At 40.9% G+C, this 23605-nt stretch overlaps 4 protein-coding genes and 2 pseudogenes across 6 annotated transcripts in view; all 6 read right to left on the minus strand.

Moving 5' to 3' along the window:
• LOC117555903 overlaps window positions 1–5805 on the minus strand; it is a 32179-nt pseudogene extending 26374 nt beyond the window's left edge.
• LOC117555896 (protocadherin alpha-C2-like) overlaps window positions 1–23605 on the minus strand; it is a 206894-nt gene that overhangs the window by 179736 nt on the left and 3553 nt on the right. Inside the window, exon 1 of one of the 3 annotated variants that reach the window (XM_034230940.1) lies at window positions 20642–23159. The exons of 1 other annotated variant lie outside the window; for it this stretch is intronic. In XM_034230940.1, coding sequence (XP_034086831.1) covers window positions 20642–23017 — 2376 coding nt within the window. In that variant the 5' untranslated portion in view covers window positions 23018–23159. Of the gene's footprint in view, window positions 1–16994; window positions 19516–20641; window positions 23160–23605 lie in introns of those variants that run through there. One more of the 3 variants, XM_034230941.1, reaches the window with a different exon arrangement.
• LOC117555899 overlaps window positions 1–23605 on the minus strand; it is a 61776-nt pseudogene that overhangs the window by 26374 nt on the left and 11797 nt on the right.
• Window positions 7–2577, minus strand: LOC117555737 (protocadherin alpha-7-like). The gene has a single exon (XM_034230698.1). It carries the CDS (start codon window positions 2425–2427, stop codon window positions 7–9), a length of 2421 nt encoding a protein of 806 aa, XP_034086589.1. The 5' UTR covers window positions 2428–2577.
• Window positions 8390–10933, minus strand: LOC117555738 (protocadherin alpha-8-like). The gene has a single exon (XM_034230699.1). The coding sequence runs from the start codon at window positions 10808–10810 to the stop codon at window positions 8390–8392; it is 2421 nt and encodes an 806-aa protein (XP_034086590.1). The 5' UTR covers window positions 10811–10933.
• Window positions 11774–14307, minus strand: LOC117555739 (protocadherin alpha-3-like). The gene has a single exon (XM_034230701.1). It carries the CDS (start codon window positions 14159–14161, stop codon window positions 11774–11776), a length of 2388 nt encoding a protein of 795 aa, XP_034086592.1. The 5' UTR covers window positions 14162–14307.

Raw genomic sequence — 23605 nt, forward strand, 5'->3', positions numbered from 1 at the left:
TACGAATTAATGAACAACGCTGCCAGTAGAAACATGCCACGGTTTTTGAAAACATTTCCTTACCTCTGTAGATGTTCCCCTCCTGTCAGGGAGCACCAGTGTGTTGGCATGGCTGCCCGGGACTATAGTAGATCCTATACTCATTCTGGGTCCAACTAACATGTAGCGCTTGTCTCCAGATCTGTACTGGATGCTGTGACACAGTGTCCCATCATAGTTAGTCTCTTGTAGATATTTAGAAGTATAGTCTGTGGACTTAGAGCACTGCATTGCAATCAGCACGATGATACTGATGAGAAAAAGTGTTGAGACTGAGCCCAAAGTTATCATCAGGTAAAAAGTCACATTATTATCCTCATCATCCTTTGTTGCACTTTTAACATCAGCAGCAGCAAAAGCCTCTCTGGGCTCCACAAGTTTAACAACCACAGTAGCTGTTGCTGACAGGGACACGTTGCCATTGTCTTTCACCAGTATGAGCAGTTTATGCTCAGCCTCGTCTGTCTCTGTGAATGAGCGAAGTGTTCTGATCCGTCCTGTATAGCGGTCCAAACCAAAGAGACTGTGGGCAGTAACTTCCTGCAGTGAGAACAGTAACCAGCCGTTATATCCTATATCAGCGTCATAGGCTCTGACTTTAGTCACCAAGTGTCCTGCGTTCACATTGCGGGGAATCTCCTCCACACCTTCAGCAGAACCGTTAGAGCTGACCGGATACAGGATGACTGGAGCGTTGTCGTTCTGATCCAGAATGAACACGTGCACTGTGACGTTGCTGCTTAGTGACGGAGCTCCAGAATCTGTGGCGACAACTTGGAACTGGAACGTTTTCAGAGTCTCAAAGTCAAAGCTTTTTAGCGCCGAAATATCTCCAGTTTCAGAGTTGATATTTAAAAATGAGGTAAATAACTGCTCGGCTCCTCTGTCTCTTACTATGTAATATGAAATGAGAGCATTATTACCGTCATCTTCATCACTGGCTGTCACGGATAAAACAGACCCTCCTGGGTTGTTGTTCTCAGTTATGTAGAAGGTATATGGGTTCTTTGTAAACACTGGGCTGTTGTCATTTACATCTGACACAACAATGTTTATATATTTTTCCGATGATAAGGATGGTTCCCCTGCGTCTTTACATACAATTGCAACGTTATATTGCGATTCCTTCTCTCGATCCAAAAGCATTTTTGTTACAAGTGAATACATGTTGTTTTGTAAAGATGGAGTGAGCATAACAGGAAGATCTTGGGTAATGTAGCACATCACTTTCCCGTTGAGACCAGAGTCCGAATCTTTAACACTTATCAAGGCTACTGTTGTTCCTGGTTTTGAATCTTCAGGGAGATCATGCGAAAAAGATGTCACTTCCATCTCTGGTGCATTGTCGTTTAAGTCCACAATATTTATAATAACGCTTTTGTCTGTAGCAAGTGTAGCTGCACCTTTGTCGGATGCCTGAATATCAATCTCATATCTGCTACATTCTTCATAATCTATGGCCCCTGACACAGAAATAACTCCAGTCATATAATTCAAATCAAAACGTGCACGTGCCCGTGCATCCACGTCTTTTCCAAATGAATAGATAACTTCACCATTTAAACCTTCATCCAAATCTGTTGCATTAACTTGAATCACATTTTTCCCAAGAGGAGAATTTTCATTTAGCTGAGCAGTGTATGACTCCTTGGTGAAAACGGGGGGGTTATCATTGACATCGGACACATGAACAATTATTGTCATGTTTCCGGATCGCGGAGGTTTACCTCCATCAATGGCTGTCAGAAGTAACGTATGGGTCTTGACAGACTCTCTATCAAGTGCTTTTTGAAGAATCAAACCAGGTGTTTTGCGGTCCTCACCACGATCTTTCACTTCCAAACTAAAATGTTCGTTCTGGCTCAATGTATACTGCTGAACGGATAATGAACCACTATCAGCATCACGAGCAGCCTGTAACTGAAATCTTGCTCCAGGTAATGCAGATTCAAAAACCTCTATCTTATTTTCATGTTCGGGAAAGCATGGCGAGTGGTCGTTTACATCCAGAATCTCCACTGCAACATAGTGCACCTCCAGTGGGTTTTCTAGCACGGTTTTTAAGTCGATTACACAAACCTTGCTACGGTCGCACACTTCCTCTCTGTCAATAATTTGGTTTACATACAAGATACCATCGTCTTGATTCACTCGAAAAGGAGGCTCCGTGGAGCCGTAGACAATACGGTACCCCCTCTCTTCCAGTGTGCTCTTGTCAACACCTAAATCCTTGGCGATATTTCCCACTGCTGTTCCTATTTTCACTTCCTCGGAGATGGAATATCGAAATTGTCCTGACGCTCCGCTCCAAAACGCAACAAAAACCGTCATGAAAGCAAGCCACTTTGTCCGCTCTCTCCATGTCTGGCGTCGTCTTTGTTCCATCATAATTTTTTTTTTTTTTAAATAAAAACAGCTTTATAAGAGCTTCACTTGTATTCTGACATACAATCCCTTCTTTACACCTTTTGTTATAATCCAATCGTTCTCCAGCAGAGCATCAGACTATTTTAATGCTGAATTGAGTATTCAACCCGTCACGTATACGGGTCTGTCGATGACGGCTTTAGAAAGAGGAAGGGGGTGTGTCTAGTGACTGACGAAAACTAAGTAAATCATTATTTGTTTTATACTGACACCAAGTGATCGAGAATCACACTGCAGTACTTCATTTGTTAACAACAAAATATATTTAAAGAAAGATTTTACACGAAAAATGAATTTCCCTAACAATGAAAACTGCAGCATTTCCCCTCTTCTAAAGGACAGAGAAGGCAAAGATGCCCCCTTCATTAGAGAGAGAGAGCCCACGGAGACATAACCCATTTAACATATACTGTCATACTACCTTGAGACGGATTTGAAAATTGATTTCAGCAACGCGGACAGCGATAACTTGAACTCATCAACATATTTGACTCACAAAACAGGACGATGACCAAGTTTGTCATTGTAACAATATTTTGATAACAGGGTTCTCTTCCCATTTCCAGTAAGAGTGTTTGCCAAGTAGCGTTGCCTTCTGTGTAAATAACGACATTATACAAGAATATGCCACGACTACAAATCATAGCAGTAACATATGAAAATAATAGATACACATTACACACACTTCGAGAGCATGCAATTATATTAAAAAGTATACATTGTGTGTTATTCCAACACAATCGGGGCTCAACGTCGTATATGGAGCGAGAGTAAAACTTTGGATCTTACCTCTGTAGATGTCCCCCTCCTGTCAGGGAGCACCAGTGTGTTGGCATGGCTGCCCGGGACTATAGTAGATCCTATACTCATTCTGGGTCCAACTAACATGTAGCGCTTGTCTCCAGATCTGTACTGGATGCTGTGACACAGTGTCCCATCATAGTTAGTCTCTTGTAGATATTTAGAAGTACAGTCTGTGGACTTAGAGCACTGCATTGCAATCAGCACAATGATACTGATGAGAAAAAGTGTTGAGACTGAGCCCAAAGTTATCATCAGGTAAAAAGTCACATTATTATCCTCATCATCCTTTGTTGCACTTTTAACATCAGCAGCAGCAAAAGCCTCTCTGGGCTCCACAAGTTTAACAACCACAGTAGCTGTTGCTGACAGGGAAACGTTGCCATTGTCTTTCACCAGTATGAGCAGTTTATGCTCAGCCTCGTCTGTCTCTGTGAATGAGCGAAGTGTTCTGATCCGTCCTGTATAGCGGTCCAAACCAAAGAGACTGTGGGCAGTAACTTCCTGCAGTGAGAACAGTAACCAGCCGTTATATCCTATATCAGCGTCATAGGCTCTGACTTTAGTCACCAAGTGTCCTGCGTTCACATTGCGGGGGAATCTCCTCCACACCTTCAGCAGAACCGTTAGAGCTGACCGGATACAGGATGACTGGAGCGTTGTCGTTCTGATCCAGAATGAACACGTGCACTGTGACGTTGCTGCTTAGTGACGGAGTTCCAGAATCTGTGGCGACAACTTGGAACTGGAACGTTTTCAGAGTCTCAAAGTCAAAGCTTTTTAGCGCCGAAATATCTCCAGTTTCAGAGTTGATATTTAAAAAAGAAGTCACTTTTTTCCCTTCACTGCTATCTCTGAGAATATGATAGTTTATTCGTGCATTATCGTTCTCATCACGATCAAGAGCTTTAACAGAAAACACAGAGGTACCTGGCTCATTAGCTTCAGTGATATAGAAAGTATATGGACTCAATGAAAACTCTGGACTGTTGTCATTCACATCTGAAACCACTACATGTATTGTCTTCTCAGAAGATAATGGAGGTTGACCAGCATCTTTTGCAGTTATTGTAAGGACATATTGTGACTGTTTCTCTCTATCCAGGGGGGATTTGGTCACTAATGAAAACATGTTGTCTTGTAAGGATGGAGTTAAAGCAAAAGGAACATCCTCAACTATGGAGCAAATCACTTTTCCATTGAGACCAGAGTCCAAGTCATTTACACTGATAAGGGCTACTGTAGTTCCAGGTCTTGAATCTTCAGGGATAGAGTTTGAAAAGGAGGTAACCTCAATCTCAGGTACGTTATCATTGACATCAATTATCTGGATTATAACACTTTTTTCTGTAGTTTGTGGAGCAAGTCCTTTATCTGATGCCTGAATTTCAATTTCGTACTTGTCCCTTTGCTCATAGTCTATCAGACCTTTGACAGTTATCTCACCTGTTGATGGATTAATATTAAAAAGCTCAAATAGTTTATTATTTACACTGTTACCAAATGAGTAATACACCTCTCCATTCTGACCTTCATCTAAATCAGTTGCATTCACCTGTACGATGGTGGTACCTACTGGGGCATTTTCCGAGAGCGTAACAGAATAACCATCTTTAGAGAAAATGGGTGTGTTATCATTTACATCCATAACTTTTACTACAATATTCATATTACCAGATTTCGGAGGTTTCCCTCCATCCAGTGCCGTCAACACTAATGTGTTTATCCCTGCTGCTTCCCTATCTAAAGATTTTTGTAAAATCAATATTGGTATTTTACCATCCTCTCCTTTATCTCTAACCTCCAAACGGAAGTAATCGTTTTGGCTGAGTTTATAGTGTTGCACGGAGAAAGGACCACTGTCCGGGTCCCGTGATGCTTTTAGCTGAAATCTTGCTCCGGGCAACACAGACTCAAAAATGTCCAACTGTTTCTCTTCCTCTGGGAAACTTGGAGAATGGTCATTGATATCCAGCACTTCCACAACAACATAATGCACCTCCAGAGGGTTTTCCAGCACGGTTTTCAAATTCATTAAACACGTACTGCTCTGCGCGCACACCTCCTCTCTGTCAATCTTCCGGCTCACATACAGGACACCATCGTTTTGATTCACATGGAAAAGCGGATCCGCATTACTGGAAACAATCCGATACTTCCTGTATTTCAGTGTGCTTTTATCTAATCCCAGATCTTTCACTATATTTCCAACCACAGTTCCTTCGTTAACTTCCTCCGAGATTGAATATCGTATTTGCGCTGAGGCCGCGCTCCACAAAAGCACAGCAACCACGCTGCGGAGAAACCATTCTCGCGCCCTCCGCATCTCGCATTTTCTTTGTTCCATGGTTAAACCCGAAATCATCAGTAATCCATTGCAATCTTTATAGTTTGGCTGTGAAGACGAAATCCAGCGCTTTCTTAGATGTAAATATACATATTAAATAGCTTCCTGTATTTCCATAAATTGCGCTAAACCGATTATGTATCAAGGTATGAGCAGAGACACGCTCCTGTCAGTATCGAAGTAAAAATGTTGTCAGGAGGGGGAACCAAACTGCAATGACGACAATCTTGTGTACTGCTGAATTTTATCTTTTCACTGACACCATGCGACACCTTTTCTCACTGCAGAAATGTGAGGCATATAATAAACACTTTGGTCAATGGTATTTTGTTTTTAACCATATCAAAGTTATTTAATACTAAAAGAGAGAAGGCGGCTGCCGAGTCTATAAACATCGTAAATAAACTCCTTCAGCTTCAAGCACCAAGGACAGCGATCTCTTTTCAGTTCGGCAAACACTTTGGATTAAGATAACTTATTATTATTTTTCCTGTCGTATTGTATGCCTGCCATTTTAAATCAACAAGCCTTTCTTTAAATAAAAGAAGGTTAATATAGGGTGTTATAAGACAAGCTACAAAGTCAACATCATGCCAAAGTAAAATTAATTAAAAAAGGGTCACAAGCATTGTCCATATCATTGCCAAGATAATGCAGAACGTCACGCAGGACATTAAGTCAGAAATGTTTTGATAGAGTTGATAAAGGTACTGACAACGTGATTGACTATACAAAAAAAAGAAGCATATCCTTATTCAAGTTCAGTTCTATGATTATGTCCAAAAAAGTACATATGGTAATAATTGTGAAGGGCAACCAGGAATGCCAACAAACAGTACATGTGTTAGCACCATGGACAGAGACACTTCCTCCTGCATTTAGAGGCGTATGATACATTACCCTAATTGTTATGGAAAACTACAGTGACTCATACATCACCAACTATTCAACAACAACGATAAAGTATGAAAAACCAAATGATTTCAGCCAGATAAAACGAAGATGCGGCCTCAAGAGCAGATCCTATATCCTAATCAAAACTTTAAAGTTTACTTAGCACACAGAGCTCACAGCTCCTCAAACCATTTTAATCCGGCCCGCCGAATATTGGCACAAAATTGTCCAAATTATAGTAAAGACCGCATTCATTTTTGCCTTGTTCCTGCAATACCCGGCATTTCAGTTGATCCCACTAGATGGCGCACTCTAGACACAATTGACCTTTGCTGGAGTCTGGTCTATTCAGCTGGCCCCACACAGCAACCCGGCAAGATCTAAGAACCAAATAGGCTACGTCAACCAAATGGAGGGGTTCGAGATTAACAATAACAGTTCATGGCGAGTACAACGAATACAAGTTGTAACAAGCAGTAGCGCTGCGCAAAGTGACTAGAACGCGACCACACACTTATATAAAGTCAGGCAACACTAACCAGGCTTAGTGTAATTCTGTTTATTTTGACCATCCGTTCACTGTTATTGACAATTGTGAAGAGGCAGACGTTTTCCTGTTGTTTTGTACTATTGCAGATATCGGATGGAATCAATAGCCTACATGGGCTACATGTGCCATCACAAGTAAAATCATAACGAAAACTACGCCGGTAAAATGTGCTCGTAGAAAACGGTTTATGCCACAATATGATAGCAACAAGTAGTCAAGATAGTCTGATTAGCTTCGGTTGCTATGCTAGCATCACATGTAGAATGCCAGATAAACTTTCATAACAGCGTTGTGATGCCAAACAGCGTCAATTTAGACTGAAACACATTCACTGATGGGGGTGGGGGATATTTATCAGCTGCTTGTGTGACAGTCGGACAGTGACTTTACAGCGGCCGCTGCCGTGAGTTAACAGTATAAACGAGCAGCACTGCAGCGGGCGGTAATCCCGCTGAACCACATTAATAAACAATGCATCACGGCACTCTGGAGAAAGGTATACGGTTGGAGAACTAGCCTAGTTATTTTTATATAATCTGGTTTCGTATGATTAAAAACTACCCGACGCAGTCCTCTATTGATGTTGTTGTGGGTGCTGCGGAGAAAATCAGCGACGTAAAACGCCGTGTGGGTAATAAGAAGGGACGTAAACGGTTACGTCATGACGCAAACGATGATGCAATGACGCAATAATTCACCTTTGAACCTAATTCACCTTTGAACCTGCATCTGTAACAATGAGTGGACCAAAAAAAAGAAAAATCGACAATGAGTGCCGAGTGTTTAATGAGGAGTGGACAGCTAAATTATGTTTTCACTGATCTGCTACTGGCCCGGCCCGTCTGTCAAATTTTAAAACTCATAGTGGCCCCTGAGCCGAAAAGTTTGCCCACCCCTGAACTACAGGTTAGTTTATCCTGATCTATCCGATCTCTATTCAGAAAACACGCATTTTAAAAGGATTTTCGCCTGCCGTCTTTTCTGCAGGCTTGTCACAGCATTAATTCATGGTTTTTACTAACTGGTATCAGTAGGCTATGTTGTTACTTCGGCATCATTTTGAAACGTGTATTACAATTAAATCACGGTAAAATATGTTCATCAGGAATACATTACCCTATTCGTTATGGAAAATGGCATTGACTCATACATCACCAACAATTCAACAACAAGGATAAAGTATGAAAAAACTAATGATTTCAGCAAGATAAGACGAAGATGCTGCCTCAACTGCAGATCCTATATCCAAACAAAACTTTAAAGTGTACATGTTAGACATGATCCAATGTAATTTGAAGTCAAAATGTTGAAATATAAGCAAATAATCACCATCACATTGACAATGCTATACACGTGACGAAAGGACAGGAAGCTGGAATATGTATTTGTCTTACCTCTGTAGATGTTCCCCTCCTGTCAGGGAGCACCAGTGTGTTGGCATGGCTGCCCGGGACTATAGTAGATCCTATACTCATTCTGGGTCCAACTAACATGTACCGCTTGTCTCCAGATCTGTACTGGATGCTGTGACACAGTGTCCCATCATAGTTAGTCTCTTGTAGATATTTAGAAGTATAGTCTGTGGACTTAGAGCACTGCATTGCAATCAGCACGATGATACTGATGAGGAAAAGTGTTGAGACTGAGCCCAAAGTTATCATCAGGTAAAAAGTCACATTATTATCCTCATCATCCTTTGTTGCACTTTTAACATCAGCAGCAGCAAAAGCCTCTCTGGGCTCCACAAGTTTAACAACCACAGTAGCTGTTGCTGACAGGGAAACGTTGCCATTGTCTTTCACCAGTATGAGCAGTTTATGCTCAGCCTCGTCTGTCTCTGTGAATGAGCGAAGTGTTCTGATCCGTCCTGTATAGCGGTCCAAACCAAAGAGACTGTGGGTAGTAACTTCCTGCAGTGAGAACAGTAACCAGCCGTTATATCCTATATCAGCGTCATAGGCTCTGACTTTAGTCACCAAGTGTCCTGCGTTCACATTGCGGGGAATCTCCTCCACACCTTCAGCAGAACCGTTAGAGCTGACCGGATACAGGATGACTGGAGCGTTGTCGTTCTGATCCAGAATGAACACGTGCACTGTGACGTTGCTGCTTAGTGACGGAGTTCCAGAATCTGTGGCGACAACTTGGAACTGGAACGTTTTCAGAGTCTCAAAGTCAAAGCTTTTTAGCGCCAAAATATCTCCAGTTTCAGAGTTGATATTTAAATATGAGGTCAATTTATTTCCTTCACTGCCATCTCTGAGAATATGATAGGTTATTAGTGCATTATCGTTCTCATCACGATCAAAAGCTTTAACTGAAAACACAGAGGTGCCTGGCTCATTAGCTTCAGTGATATAGAAAGTATATGGACTCAATGAAAACGCTGGACTGTTGTCATTCACATCTGAAACCACTACATGTATTGTCTTCTCAGATGATAATGGAGGTTCACCACCATCTTTTGCAGTTATTGTCAGGACATATTGTGACTGTTTCTCTCTATCCAGGGGGGATTTGGTCACTAATGAAAACATTTTGTCTTGTAATGATGGAGTTAAAGCAAAAGGAGCATCCTCACCTATTGAGCAAATCACTTTTCCATTGAGACCAGAGTCCAAGTCATTTACACTGATAAGGGCTACTGTAGTTCCAGGTCTTGAATCTTCAGGGATAGAGTTTGAAAAGGAGGTAACCTCAATCTCAGGTGCGTTATCATTCACGTCAACTATCTTTATGACGACACTTTTTTGTGTAGCCAGTGGAGCAGGACCTTTATCTGTTGCTTGAACTTCAATTTCATATCGGTCCTTATCCTCATAGTTTATTAAACCTTTAACAATTATCTCCCCTGTTGATTGGTTAATTTCAAATAGCTTAAAGAATTTACGATTTACGCTGTTGCTAAACGAGTAAACTATTTCTCCATTTAGTCCTTCATCCAGATCTGTCGCATTCACTTGTAAGATTGTTGTGCCTATTGGAGTATTTTCCTCAAGCATTACTGAGTTTAAGTCTTTAGAGAACACAGGCGCATTATCATTTACATCTAAAACATTTACTAGAATATTCATAGTACCAGATTTCGGAGGTTTTCCTCCATCTAGTGCAGTCAGCATTAATGACTGTCTTGCGGAAACCTCTCTATCTAAAGATTTTTGCACAATTAATACAGGTATTTTCCCATCTTCACCATGGTCTTTAACCTCTAAACGAAAGTGGCCATTGTGGCTGAGTTTATACTGCTGAACAGTGAAGGGACCACCGTCTGGATCTCGCGCAGCTTGTAGTGGAAATCTTGCCCCGGGTAAGACTGACTCAGAGATCTCTAACGTTTTCTCTTCGTCTGGGAAACTGGGAGAATGGTCATTTATATCCATCACCTCCACTCCAACATAATGCACCTCCAAGGGATTTTCTAGCACAGTTTTCAGATTTATTAAACACGTACTGCTTCGCTCGCACACCCCTTCTCTGTCAATCTTCCGGCTCACATACAGGACACCATCGTTCTGATTCACGTGGAAAAGCGGATCCGCATTACTGGAAACAATCCGATACTTCCTGTCTTTCAGTGTGCTTTTATCTAAACCCAGATCTTTAGCTATATTTCCAACCACAGTTCCTTCGTTAACTTCCTCCGAGATTGAATATCGTAATTGTGCCGATGTTACGCTCCACAAAAGCACAGCAACCACGCAGCCAATCCACTGTCTTCTCGCCATTCTTGCCACGCATCCTCTTTGTTCCATGATTAAAAACAAAAATGGTAAGGATTCCTCACAGGGCTAGTAACCGTCTTGTAAAAATATAGATCAACACATCCGGGTATGCAAATATTCACTCCGTTAAAAACATGTTAACACACGGGGCAATGTGTATAAATGCGGCAGCCAGCCGCCAAGCAGAATTGTAGTATCAAACTGAGAGCACTAAAAAGAGATGGATCCAACGCCCAGTAACGACAAGTTAAAACGTTATTTTTCTGACACACTGACACCATGCGATATGCTTGCTCACTACAAGGAAATCAACGTTCATGTACCTTTTGTGATAGCGAAATGAAAACATTTTTGTATAATGATTTACTTTACCCTGAGTAGTGTTTACTTGGTTTAACTACATCACATAATGCGATGCCTTAACCAGATTTAACAATAAACGCATTAATTCCTCTAAAACAAATGAATGATGCATATTATGTTTAAAAAACGTTTGATATATCTATTTAAAATTGGTTTGATATTTTGCACAGTGTATTAGCAGGTATCAGAGCAGCTGAGTAAAACTTTAAAGCACCGTGGACAGCAGAGAGGCAGTTATGATTCGTCCGGTCATATGTGTAAATTGAAGAAGCCTTGCAACCTCGAATCACACATTAGTCCAAGTGAAGGTAATGTTCTTTGAAGCATCAAAGTAGCCTATGTTGTAGTATGTGTTTGTCAGAATATGGAAAAATTCAGGAAACTACAAACTGACAAACAGAGGAGTATAAGCATATATCACCCCATAATGACACTTGTTGATAACAGCTTTTCACTTCAGGTTAAACAGTTTAATAAAAATTGCAGCTGAAGACTCAAATATACAAAACAAATATCCTTCAAATACTTATATGCCATCAAACTGTACAAGTGATGTATATAATTTAGAGTTTTTCAATTACGAATTAACGAACAACGCTGCCAGTAGAAACATGCCACGGTTTTTGCAAATCATTTTCTTACCTCTGTAGATGTCCCCCTCCTGTCAGGGAGCACCAGTGTGTTGGCATGGCTGCCCGGGACTATAGTAGATCCTATACTCATTCTGGGTCCAACTAACATGTAGCGCTTGTCTCCAGATCTGTACTGGATGCTGTGACACAGTGTCCCATCATAGTTAGTCTCTTGTAGATATTTAGAAGTACAGTCTGTGGACTTAGAGCACTGCATTGCAATCAGCACGATGATGCTGATGAGAAAAAGTGTTGAGACTGAGCCCAAAGTTATCATCAGGTAAAAAGTCACATTATTATCCTCATCATCCTTTGTTGCACTTTTAACATCAGCAGCAGCAAAAGCCTCTCTGGGCTCCACAAGTTTAACAACCACAGTAGCTGTTGCTGACAGGGAAACGTTGCCATTGTCTTTCACCAGTATGAGCAGTTTATGCTCAGCCTCGTCTGTCTCTGTGAATGAGCGAAGTGTTCTGATCCGTCCTGTATAGCGGTCCAAACCAAATAGACTGTGGGCAGTAACTTCCTGCAGTGAGAACAGTAACCAGCCGTTATATCCTATATCAGCGTCATAGGCTCTGACTTTAGTCACCAAGTGTCCTGCGTTCACATTGCGGGGAATCTCCTCCACACCTTCAGCAGAACCGTTAGAGCTGACCGGATACAGGATGACTGGAGCGTTGTCGTTCTGATCCAGAATGAACACGTGCACTGTGACGTTGCTGCTTAGTGACGGAGCTCCAGAATCTGTGGCGACAACTTGGAACTGGAACGTTTTCAGAGTCTCAAAGTCAAAGCTTTTTAGCGCCAAAATATCTCCAGTTTCAGAGTTGATATTTAAAAATGAAGTCACTTTTTTCCCTTCACTGCCATCTCTGAGAATATGATAGTTTATTCGTGCATTATCGTTCTCATCACGATCAAGAGCTTTAACAGAAAACACAGAGGTACCTGGCTCATTAGCTTCAGTGATATAGAAAGTATATGGACTCAATGAAAACTCTGGACTGTTGTCATTCACATCTGAAACCACTACATGTATTGTCTTCTCAGATGATAATGGAGGTTCACCACCATCTTTTGCAGTTATTGTCAGGACATATTGTGACTGTTTCTCTCTATCTAGGGGGGATTTGGTCACCAATGAAAACATGTTGTCTTGTAAGGATGGAGTTAAAACAAAAGGAACATCCTCAACTATGGAGCAAATCACTTTTCCATTGAGACCAGAGTCCAAGTCATTTACACTGATAAGGGCTACTGTAGTTCCAGGTCTTGAATCTTCAGGGATGGAGTTTGAAAAGGAGGTAACCTCAATCTCAGGTGCATTATCATTGACATCAACTATCTGGATTATAACACTTTTTTCTGTAGTTAGTGGAGCAAGTCCTTTATCTGATGCCTGAATTTCAATTTCGTACTTGTCCCTTTGCTCATAGTCGATCAGACCTTTGACAGTTATCTCACCTGTTGATGGATTAATATTAAAAAGCTCAAATAGTTTATTATTTACACTGTTACCAAATGAGTAATACACCTCTCCATTCTGACCTTCATCTAAATCAGTTGCATTCACCTGTACGATGGTGGTACCTACTGGGGCATTTTCCGAGAGCGTAACAGAATAACCATCTTTAGAGAAAATGGGTGTGTTATCATTTACATCCATAACTTTTACTACAATATTCATATTACCAGATTTAGGAGGTTTCCCTCCATCCAGTGACGTCAACACTAATGTGTTTATCCCTGCTGCTTCCCTATCTAAAGATTTTTGTAAAACCAATATTGGTATTTTACCATCCTCCCCTTTATCCCTAACCTCCAAACGGAAGTAATCGTTTTGGCTGAGTTTATAGTGTTGCACGGAGAAAGGACCACTGTCCGGGTCCCGTGATGCTTTTAGCTGAAATCTTGCTCCGGGCAACACAGACTCAGAAATATCCAACTGTTTCACTTCCTCTGGAAAACATGGAGAATGGTCATTGATATCCAGCACTTCCACACCAACATAATGCACCTCCAGAGGGTTTTCCAGCACAGTTTTCAGATTCATTAAACACGTACTGCTCTGCGCGCACACCTCCTCTCTGTCAATCTTCCGGCTCACATACAGGACACCATCGTTTTGATTCACGTGGAAAAGCGGATCTGCATTACTGGAAACAATCCGATACTTCCTGTCTTTCAGTGTGCTTTTATCTAATCCCAGATCTTTCGCTATATTTCCAACCGCAGTTCCTTCGTTAACTTCCTCCGAGATTGAATATCGTATTTGCGCTGAGGCCGCGCTCCACAAAAGCACAGCAACCACGCTGCGGAGAAACCATTCTCGCGCCCTCCGCATCTCGCATTTTCTTTGTTCCATGGTTAAACCCGAAATCATCAGTAATCCATTGCAATCTTTATAGTTTGGCTGTGAAGACGAAATCCAGCGCTTCCTTAGATGTAAATATACATATTAAATAGCTTCCTGTATTTCCATAAATTGCGCTAAACCGATCATGTATCAAGGCATGAGCAGAGACACGCTCCTGTCAGTATCGAAGTAAAATGTTGTCAGGAGGGGGAACCAAACTGCAATGACGACAATCTTATGTACTGCTGAAAGTTATCTTTTCACTGACACCATGCGACACCTTTTCTCACTGCAGAAATGTGAGGCATATAATAAACACTTTGGTCAATGGTATTTTGTTTATAACCATATCAAAGTTATTCAATACTAAAAGAGAGAAGGCGGCTGCCGAGTCTATAAACATCGTAAATAAACTCCTTCAGCTTCAAGCACCAAGGACAGCGATCTCTTTTCAGTTCGGCAAACACTTTGGATTAAGATAACCTATATTATTATGTTTCCTGTCGTATCGTACGCCTGCCATTTTAAATCAACAAGCCTTTCTTTAAATAAAAGAAGGTTAATATAGGGTGTTATAAAACAAGCTACAAAGTCAACAACATGCCAAAGCAAAATTAATTAAAAAAGGGTCACAAGCATTGTCCATATCATTGCCAAGATAATCCAGAACGTCACGCAGGACATTAAGTCAGAAATGTTTTGATAGAGTTGATAAAGGTACTGACAAGGTGATTGACTACGATACAAAAAAAAAGAAGCATATCCTTATTCAAGTTCACTTCTATGATTATGTCCAAAAAAGTACATATGGTAATAATTGTGAAGGGCAACCAGGAATGCCAACAAACAGTACTACATGTGTTAGCACCATGGACAGAGACACTTCCTCCTGCATTTAGAGGCGTATGAATACATTACCCTAATTGTTATGGAAAACTACAGTGACTCATACATCACCAACTATTCAACAACAACGATAAAGTATGAAAAACCAAATGATTTCAGCCAGATAAAACGAAGATGCTGCCTCAAGAGCAGATCCTATATCCTAATCAAAACTGTACTTTAGTGTACTTAGCACACAGAGCTCACAGCTCCTCAAACCATTTGAATCCGGCCCGCCGAATATTGGCACAAAATTGTCCAAATTATAGTAAAGACCGCATTCATTTTGCCTTGTTGCTGCAATACCCGGCATTTCAGTTGATCCCACTAGATGGCGCACTCTAGACACTATTTGACCTTTGCTGGAGTCTGGTCTATTCAGCTGAACCCACTCGGCATCCCGGCAAGATCTAATAACTAAATACGTCAACCAAATGGAGGGGGTCGAGATTAACCTGAGCAATAACAGTTCATGGCAAGTACAACGAATACAAGTTGTAACAAGCAGTAGCGCTGCGCAAAGTGACTAGAACGCGACCACACACTTATATAAAGTCAGGCAACACTAACCAGGCTTGGTGTAATTCTGTTTATTTTGACCATCCGTTCACTGTTATTGACAATTATGAAGAGGCAGACGTTTTCCTGTTGTTTTGTACTATTGCAGCTATCGGATGGAATCAATAGCCTACATGGGCTACATGTGCCATCACAAGTAAAATCATAACGAAAACTACGCCGGTAAAATGTGCTTGTAGAAAACGGCTTATGCCACAATATGATAGCAACAAGTAGTCAAGATAGTCTGATTAGCTTCGGTTGCTATGCTAGCATCACATGTATAATGCCAGATAAACTTTCATAACAGCGTTGTGATACCAAACAGCGTCAATTCAGACTGAAACACATTCACTGATGGGGGTGGGGGATATTTATCAGCTGCTTGTGTGACAGTCGGACAGTGACTTTACAGCGGCCGCTGCCGTGAGTTAACAGTATAAACGAGCAGCACTGCAGCGGGCGGTAATCCCGCTGAACCACATTAATAAACAATGCACCACGGCACTCTGGAGAAAGGTATACGGTTGGAGAAGTAGTTATTTAATTTAATCTGGTTTCGTATGATTAAAAACTACCCGACGCAGTCCTCTATTGATGTTGTTGTGAGCGGTGCTGCGGAGAAAATCAGCGACGTAAAACGCCGTGTGGGTAATAAGAAGGGACGTAAACGGTTACGTCATGACGCAAACGAGACGCAATGACGCAATAATTCACCTTTGAACCTAATTCACCGTTGAACCTGCATCTGTAACAATGAGTGGACCAAAAAAAAGAAAAGTCGACAATGAGTGCCGAGTGTTTAATGAGGAGTGGACAGCTAAATATGTTTTCACCTATCTGCTACTGGCCCGGCCCGTCTGTCAAATTTTAAAACTCATAGTGGCCCCTGAGCCAAAAAGTTTGCCCACCCCTGAGCTACAGGTTAGTTTATCCTGATCGATCCGATCTCTATTCAGAAAACACGCATTTTAAAAGGTTTTTCGCCTGCCGTCTTTTCTGCAGGCTTGTCACAGCATTAATTCATGGTTTTTACTAACTGGTATCAGTAGGCTATGTTGTTACTTCGGCATCATTTTGAAACGTGTATTACAATTAAATCACGATAAAATATGTTCATCAGGAATACATTACCCTATTCGTTATGGAAAATGGCATTGACTCATACATCACCAACTATTCAACAACAAGGATAAAGTATGAAAAAACTAATGATTTCAGCAAGATAAGACGAAGATGCTGCCTCAACTGCAGATCCTATATCCAAACAAAACTTTAAAGTGTAGCCTACATGATAGACATGATCCAATGTAGCTTGAAGTCAAAATGTTGAAATATAAGAAAATAATCACCATCACATTGACAATGCTATACACGTGACGAAAGGACAGGAAGCTGGAATATGTATTTGTCTTACCTCTGTGGATGTTCCCCTCCTGTCAGGGAGCACCAGTGTGTTGGCATGGCTGCCCGGGACTATAGTAGATCCTATACTCATTCTGGGTCCAACTAACATGTAGCGCTTGTCTCCAGATCTGTACTGGATGCTGTGACACAGTGTCCCATCATAGTTAGTCTCTTGTAGATATTTAGAAGTATAGTCTGTGGACTTAGAGCACTGCATTGCAATCAGCACGATGATGCTGATGAGAAAAAGTGTTGAGACTGAGCCCAAAGTTATCATCAGGTAAAAAGTCACATTATTATCCTCATCATCCTTTGTTGCACTTTTAACATCAGCAGCAGCAAAAGCCTCTCTGGGCTCCACAAGTTTAACAACCACAGTAGCTGTTGCTGACAGGGAAACGTTGCCATTGTCTTTCACCAGTATGAGCAGTTTATGCTCAGCCTTGTCTGTCTCTGTGAATGAGCGAAGTGTTCTGATCTGTCCTGTATAGCGGTCCAAACCAAAGAGACTGTGGGCAGTAACTTCCTGCAGTGAGAACAGTAACCAGCCGTTATATCCTATATCAGCATCATAGGCTCTGACTTTAGTCACCAAGTGTCCTGCGTTCACATTGCGGGGACACTCCTCCACACCTTCAGCAGAACCGTTAGAGCTGACCGGATACAGGATGACTGGAGCGTTGTCGTTCTGATCCAGAATGAACACGTGCACTGTGACGTTGCTGCTTAGTGATGGAGCTCCAGAATCTGTGGCGACAACTTGGAACTGGAACGTTTTCAGAGTCTCAAAGTCAAAGCTTTTTAGCGCCAAAATATCTCCAGTTTCAGAGTTGATATTTAAATATGAGGTCAATTTATTTCCTTCACTGCCATCTCTGAGAATATTATAGGTTATTAGTGCATTATCGTTCTCATCACGATCAAAAGCTTTAACAGAAAACACAGAGGTGCCTGGCTCATTAGCTTCAGTGATATAGAAAGTATATGGACTCAATGAAAACTCCGGACTGTTGTCATTCACATCTGATACGACTACATGTATTGTCTTCTCAGATGATAAGGGAGGTTGACCAGCATCTTTTGCAGTTACTGTCAAGACATATTGTGACTGTTTCTCTCTATCCAGGGGGGATTTGGTCACCAATGAAAACATGTTGTCTTGTAAAGATGGTATTAAAGCAAAAGGAACATCCTCAACTATGGAGCAAATCACTTTTCCATTGAGACCAGAGTCCAAATCATTTACACTGATAAGGGCTATTGTTGTTCCAGGTCTTGAATCTTCAGGGATAGAGTTTGAAAATGAAGTAACTTCAATCTCAGGTGCGTTATCATTAATGTCTACTATTTTAATATTGACACTTTTTTCTGTAGCCAGTGGAGCAATACCTTTATCTGTTGCTTGAATTTCAATCTCATAAATGTCTTTCTCCTCGTAGTCTATTAAACTTTTCACAGTTATTTCACCTGTTGATGGATTGATATCAAATATTTTTAACAACCTTCTGTTTATACTATTAGTAAATGAGTAAACTACTTCCCCGTTTGGCCCTTCATCTAAATCAGTTGCATTGACTTGTATGACTGTTGTACCTATTGGAGCATTTTCATCTATCATCACAGAATAAACTTCTTTGTAGAAAACAGGCGCATTATCATTAACATCTAGAACATTCACTACAATATTCATAGTTCCAGATTTCGGAGGTTTCCCTCCATCCAGTGCAGTCAGTACTAATGAATGGCTTCCTTTAGTTTCTCTGTCTAAAGATTTCTGAATAACCAATATTGGTATTTTGCCATCGGCTCCTTTATCCTTAATTTCCAAACGGAAATGATCGTTGTCATTAAGCTTATAGTGTTGCACGGAGAAAGGCCCACTGTCTGGATCTCGCGAGGCTTTAAGCTGAATACGCACTCCCGGTATTACAGACTCTGAAATCTCCAACGTTGTTTCTTGCTCTGGGAAACTAGGAAAATGATCATTTATATCCAGCACTTCCACACCAACATAATGTACTTCCAGTGGGTTTTCCAGCACGGTTTTCAGATTCATTAAACACGTACTGCTCTGCGCGCATACCTCCTCTCTGTCAATCTTCCGGCTCACATACAGGACACCATCGTTTTGATTCACATGGAAAAGCGGATCCGCATTACTGGAAACAATCCGATACTTCCTGTCTTTCAGTGTGCTTTTGTCTAATCCCAGATCTTTTGCTATATTTCCAACCGCAGTTCCTTCGTTAACTTCCTCCGAGATTGAATATCGTATTTGCGCTGAAGCCACGCTCCACAAAAGCACAGCAACCACACAGCCGAGCAAACATCCTCGCGCCCTCCGCATCTCGCATCTTCTTTGTTCCATGGTTAAACCCAAAATCATCAGTAATCCATTGCAATCTTTATAGTTTGGCTGTGAAGACGAAATCCTGCAATTTCTTACATGTATATTGACCTGTTAATTAACTTCATATATCCATAAATTGCGCTAAACCGATCATGTATCAAGGCATGAGCAGAGACACGCTCCTGTCAGTATCGAAGTAAAATGTTGTCAGGAGGGGGAACCAAACTGCAATGACGACAATCTCGTGTACTGCTGAATTCTAACTTTTCACTGACACCATGCGACCCCCTTTCTCACTGCAGAAATGTGAGGCATAATAATAAACACTTTGGTCAATGGTATTTTGTTTTTAACCATATCAAAGTTATTCAATACTAAAAGAGAGAAGGCGGCTGCTGAGTCTATACACATCGACTGAATAAACTCCTTCAGCTTCAAGCACCAAGGACAGTGATCTCATTGCTATTCAGTTCGGCAAACACTTTGGATTAGGATATTTTTTGTCACTGTCCTATTGTACTTGCATTAATACGGAATGCTATAGTTTACTTTTTAGCAGCATGTGTTGATCATGACCAAGTTTATGTTGTCTTTGCAACATAAGTCATATTTAATTTGCTCGCCCGCAATGTTTAATTATCAAGCCATTCTTTAAATAAAAGAAGGTTGATATAAGGTACAATAAGACAAGCTACAAAGTCAACGTCATGCAAAAGCCAAATCAAAATAAAAAATGATCACAAGCAATGTCCATATCATTGCCAAGATAATGCAGAATGCCAAGCCGGGCATGAAATCAAAACTATTTTTGATAGAGTTGATGAAGGTACTGACAACTTGATTGACAACGATCATTTAAAAAAAAGAAAATACATATCCTTATTCAAGTTCACTTAATTTACCCCTATGATTATGTCCAAAAAAGTACATAATTATTGCGAACTGCAACCAGGAATGACAACAAACAGTACTACATGTGTTAGCACCATGGACAGAGACACTTCCTCCTGCATTTAAAGGCGTAGGAATACATTACCCTAATCGTTATGAAAAACTGCAGTGACTCATACATCACCAACTATTCAACAACAAGGATGAAGTATGAAAAAACTAATGATTTCAGCCAGATAAAACGAAGATGCTGCCTCAAGAACAGATCCTATATCCTAAACAAAACTTTATAGTGTAAATGTAAGAGATGATCTATTGTAATTTGAAGTCAACATTTTAAATATGAGCAAATAATTACCATCACATTGACATTGCTACATGAAAGGACATGAAGCTGGAATATGTATTGATCTTACCTCTGTAGATGTTCCCCTCCTGTCAGGGAGCACTAGTGTGTTGGCATGGCTGCCCGGGACTATAGTAGATCCTATACTCATTCTGGGTCCAACTAACATGTAGCGCTTGTCTCCAGATCTGTACTGGATGCTGTGACACAGTGTCCCATCATAGTTAGTCTCTTGTAGATATTTAGAAGTATAGTCTGTGGACTTAGAGCACTGCATTGCAATCAGCACGATGATACTGATGAGAAAAAGTGTTGAGACTGAGCCCAAAGTTATCATCAGGTAAAAAGTCACATTATTATCCTCATCATCCTTTGTTGCACTTTTAACATCAGCAGCAGCCAAAGCCTCTCTGGGCTCCACAAGTTTAACAACCACAGTAGCTGTTGCTGACAGGGAAACGTTGCCATTGTCTTTCACCAGTATGAGCAGTTTATGCTCAGCCTCGTCTGTCTCTGTGAATGAGCGAAGTGTTCTGATCCGTCCTGTATAGCGGTCCAAACCAAAGAGACTGTGGGCAGTAACTTCCTGCAGTGAGAACAGTAACCAGCCGTTATATCCTATATCAGCGTCATAGGCTCTGACTTTAGTCACCAAGTGTCCTGCGTTCACATTGCGGGGAATCTCCTCCACACCTTCAGCAGAACCGTTAGAGCTGACCGGATACAGGATGACTGGAGCGTTGTCGTTCTGATCCAGAATGAACACGTGCACTGTGACGTTGCTGCTTAGTGACGGAGTTCCAGAATCTGTGGCGACAACTTGGAACTGGAACGTTTTCAGAGTCTCAAAGTCAAAGCTTTTTAGCGCCAAAATATCTCCAGTTTCAGAGTTGATATTTAAATATGAGGTCAATTTATTTCCTTCACTGCCATCTCTGAGAATATTATAGGTTATAAGTGCATTATCGTTCTCATCACGATCAAAAGCTTTAACAGAAAACACAGAGGTACCTGGCTCATTAGCTTCAGTGATATAGAAAGTATATGGACTCAGTGAAAACTCTGGACTGTTGTCATTCACATCTGAAACCACTACATGTATTGTCTTCTCAGATGATAATGGAGGTTCACCAGCATCTTTTGCAGTTATTGTAAGGACATATTGTGACTGTTTCTCTCTATCCAGGGGGGATTTGGTCACCAATGAAAACATGTTGTCTTGTAAGGATGGAGTTAAAACAAAAGGAGCATCCTCATCTATGGAGCAAATCACTTTTCCATTGAGACCAGAGTCAAAGTCATTAACACTGATAAGGGCTACTGTAGTTCCAGGTCTTGAATCTTCAGCGATCGAATTTGAAAATGAAGTAACCTCAATCTCAGGTGCATTATCGTTTACGTCTACTATCTTAATGATGACGCTTTTTTGTGTAGATAAAGAAGCTAGACCTTTATCTGAGGCTTGAATTTCAATCTCATATTTGTCCTTCTCTTCATAGTTAATCAAACCTTTCACACTTATTTCACCTGTTATTGCATTAAGGTCAAACATATTTAATAATCTATAACTGACACTGTTGCTGAATGAATAAACTACATCTCCATTTGGTCCTTCATCTAAATCAGTTGCATTCACTTGTATGACTGTTTTACCTATCGGAGCATTTTCATCGAGCATTACAGAATACACTTCTTGAGAAAATACAGGCGCATTATCATTAACATCCAAAAGTCTTACTATAATATTCATTGTGCCAGATTTTGGAGGTTTCCCTCCATCTAGGGCGGTCAGTACTAATGTATGGATTCCCGCCGCCTCTCTATCCAAAGATTTATGCACTATTAGAATTGGTATTTTACCATCTTCACCCTTGTCTTTAACCTCCAAACGGAAGTTGTTATTTGGGCTGAGTTTATATTGCTGAATAGAGAAGGGGCCACCGTCTGGATCTCGTGATGCCTTCAATGGAAATCGTGCTCCTGGTAACACAGACTCAGAAATATCCAACGTTGTCTCTCTTTCAGGAAAACTAGGAGAATGGTCATTTATATCCATCACTTCCACAACAACATAATGCACCTCCAGTGGGTTTTCCAGCACGGTTTTCAGATTCATTAAACACGTACTGCTCTGCGCGCACACCTCCTCTCTGTCAATCTTCCGGCTCACATACAGGACACCATCGTTTTGATTCACATGGAAAAGCGGATCCGCATTACTGGAAACAATCCGATACTTCCTGTCTTTCAATGTGCTTTTATCTAATCCCAGATCTTTCACTATATTTCCAACCACAGTTCCTTCGTTAACTTCCTCCGAGATTGAATATCGTATTTGCGCTGAGGCCGCGCTCCACAAAAGCACAGCCACCACGCAGCGGAGAAACCATCCTCGCGCCCTCCGCATCTCGCATGTTCTTTGTTCCATGGTTAAACCCGAAATCATCAGTAATCCATTACAAGCTACACAAAGCTCTGTTGTGAAGTCAAAATCCAGCGCTTTCTTACATGTATATTGACCTGTTAATTCACTTCCTGTATTTCCAGAAAATGCGCTAAACCGATCATGTATCAAGGCATGAGCAGGAAAACGGTCCTGCCAGTATAGAAGTAAAATGTTTTGAAGAGGAGGAACCAAACTGCTATGACGACAAGCTCGTGTACTGCTGAATTTTATATTTTCACTGACACCATGCGACCCCTTTTCTCACTGCAGAAATGTGAGGCACTTAATACACATTATGGTTAATGGTATTTTGTTTTTAGTTACAGCATATGTATTATATTGTGTTGAAAGAGAGGAGGAGGCAGACCCAGACTATAAACATTGACTAAAATAACAATTTCCGCTCCCAGCACAAGGACATCGATATTTGTTCACCGTTGTATTGTATTATCACACCATTTGATGAAAAAAGACGGTTGATATAGTGAACAAATTGACAACATACAATATCAACATGATGCAAAAAAAAAGCACAATCATTGTCCATATCATTGCCCATGAGGTGACTACGATCATTTAAAAGTAAAA

The sequence above is a fragment of the Gymnodraco acuticeps genome, unplaced genomic scaffold (genome assembly GCF_902827175.1).
Source record: "Gymnodraco acuticeps unplaced genomic scaffold, fGymAcu1.1, whole genome shotgun sequence".
Lineage (NCBI taxonomy): Eukaryota > Metazoa > Chordata > Actinopteri > Perciformes > Bathydraconidae > Gymnodraco > Gymnodraco acuticeps.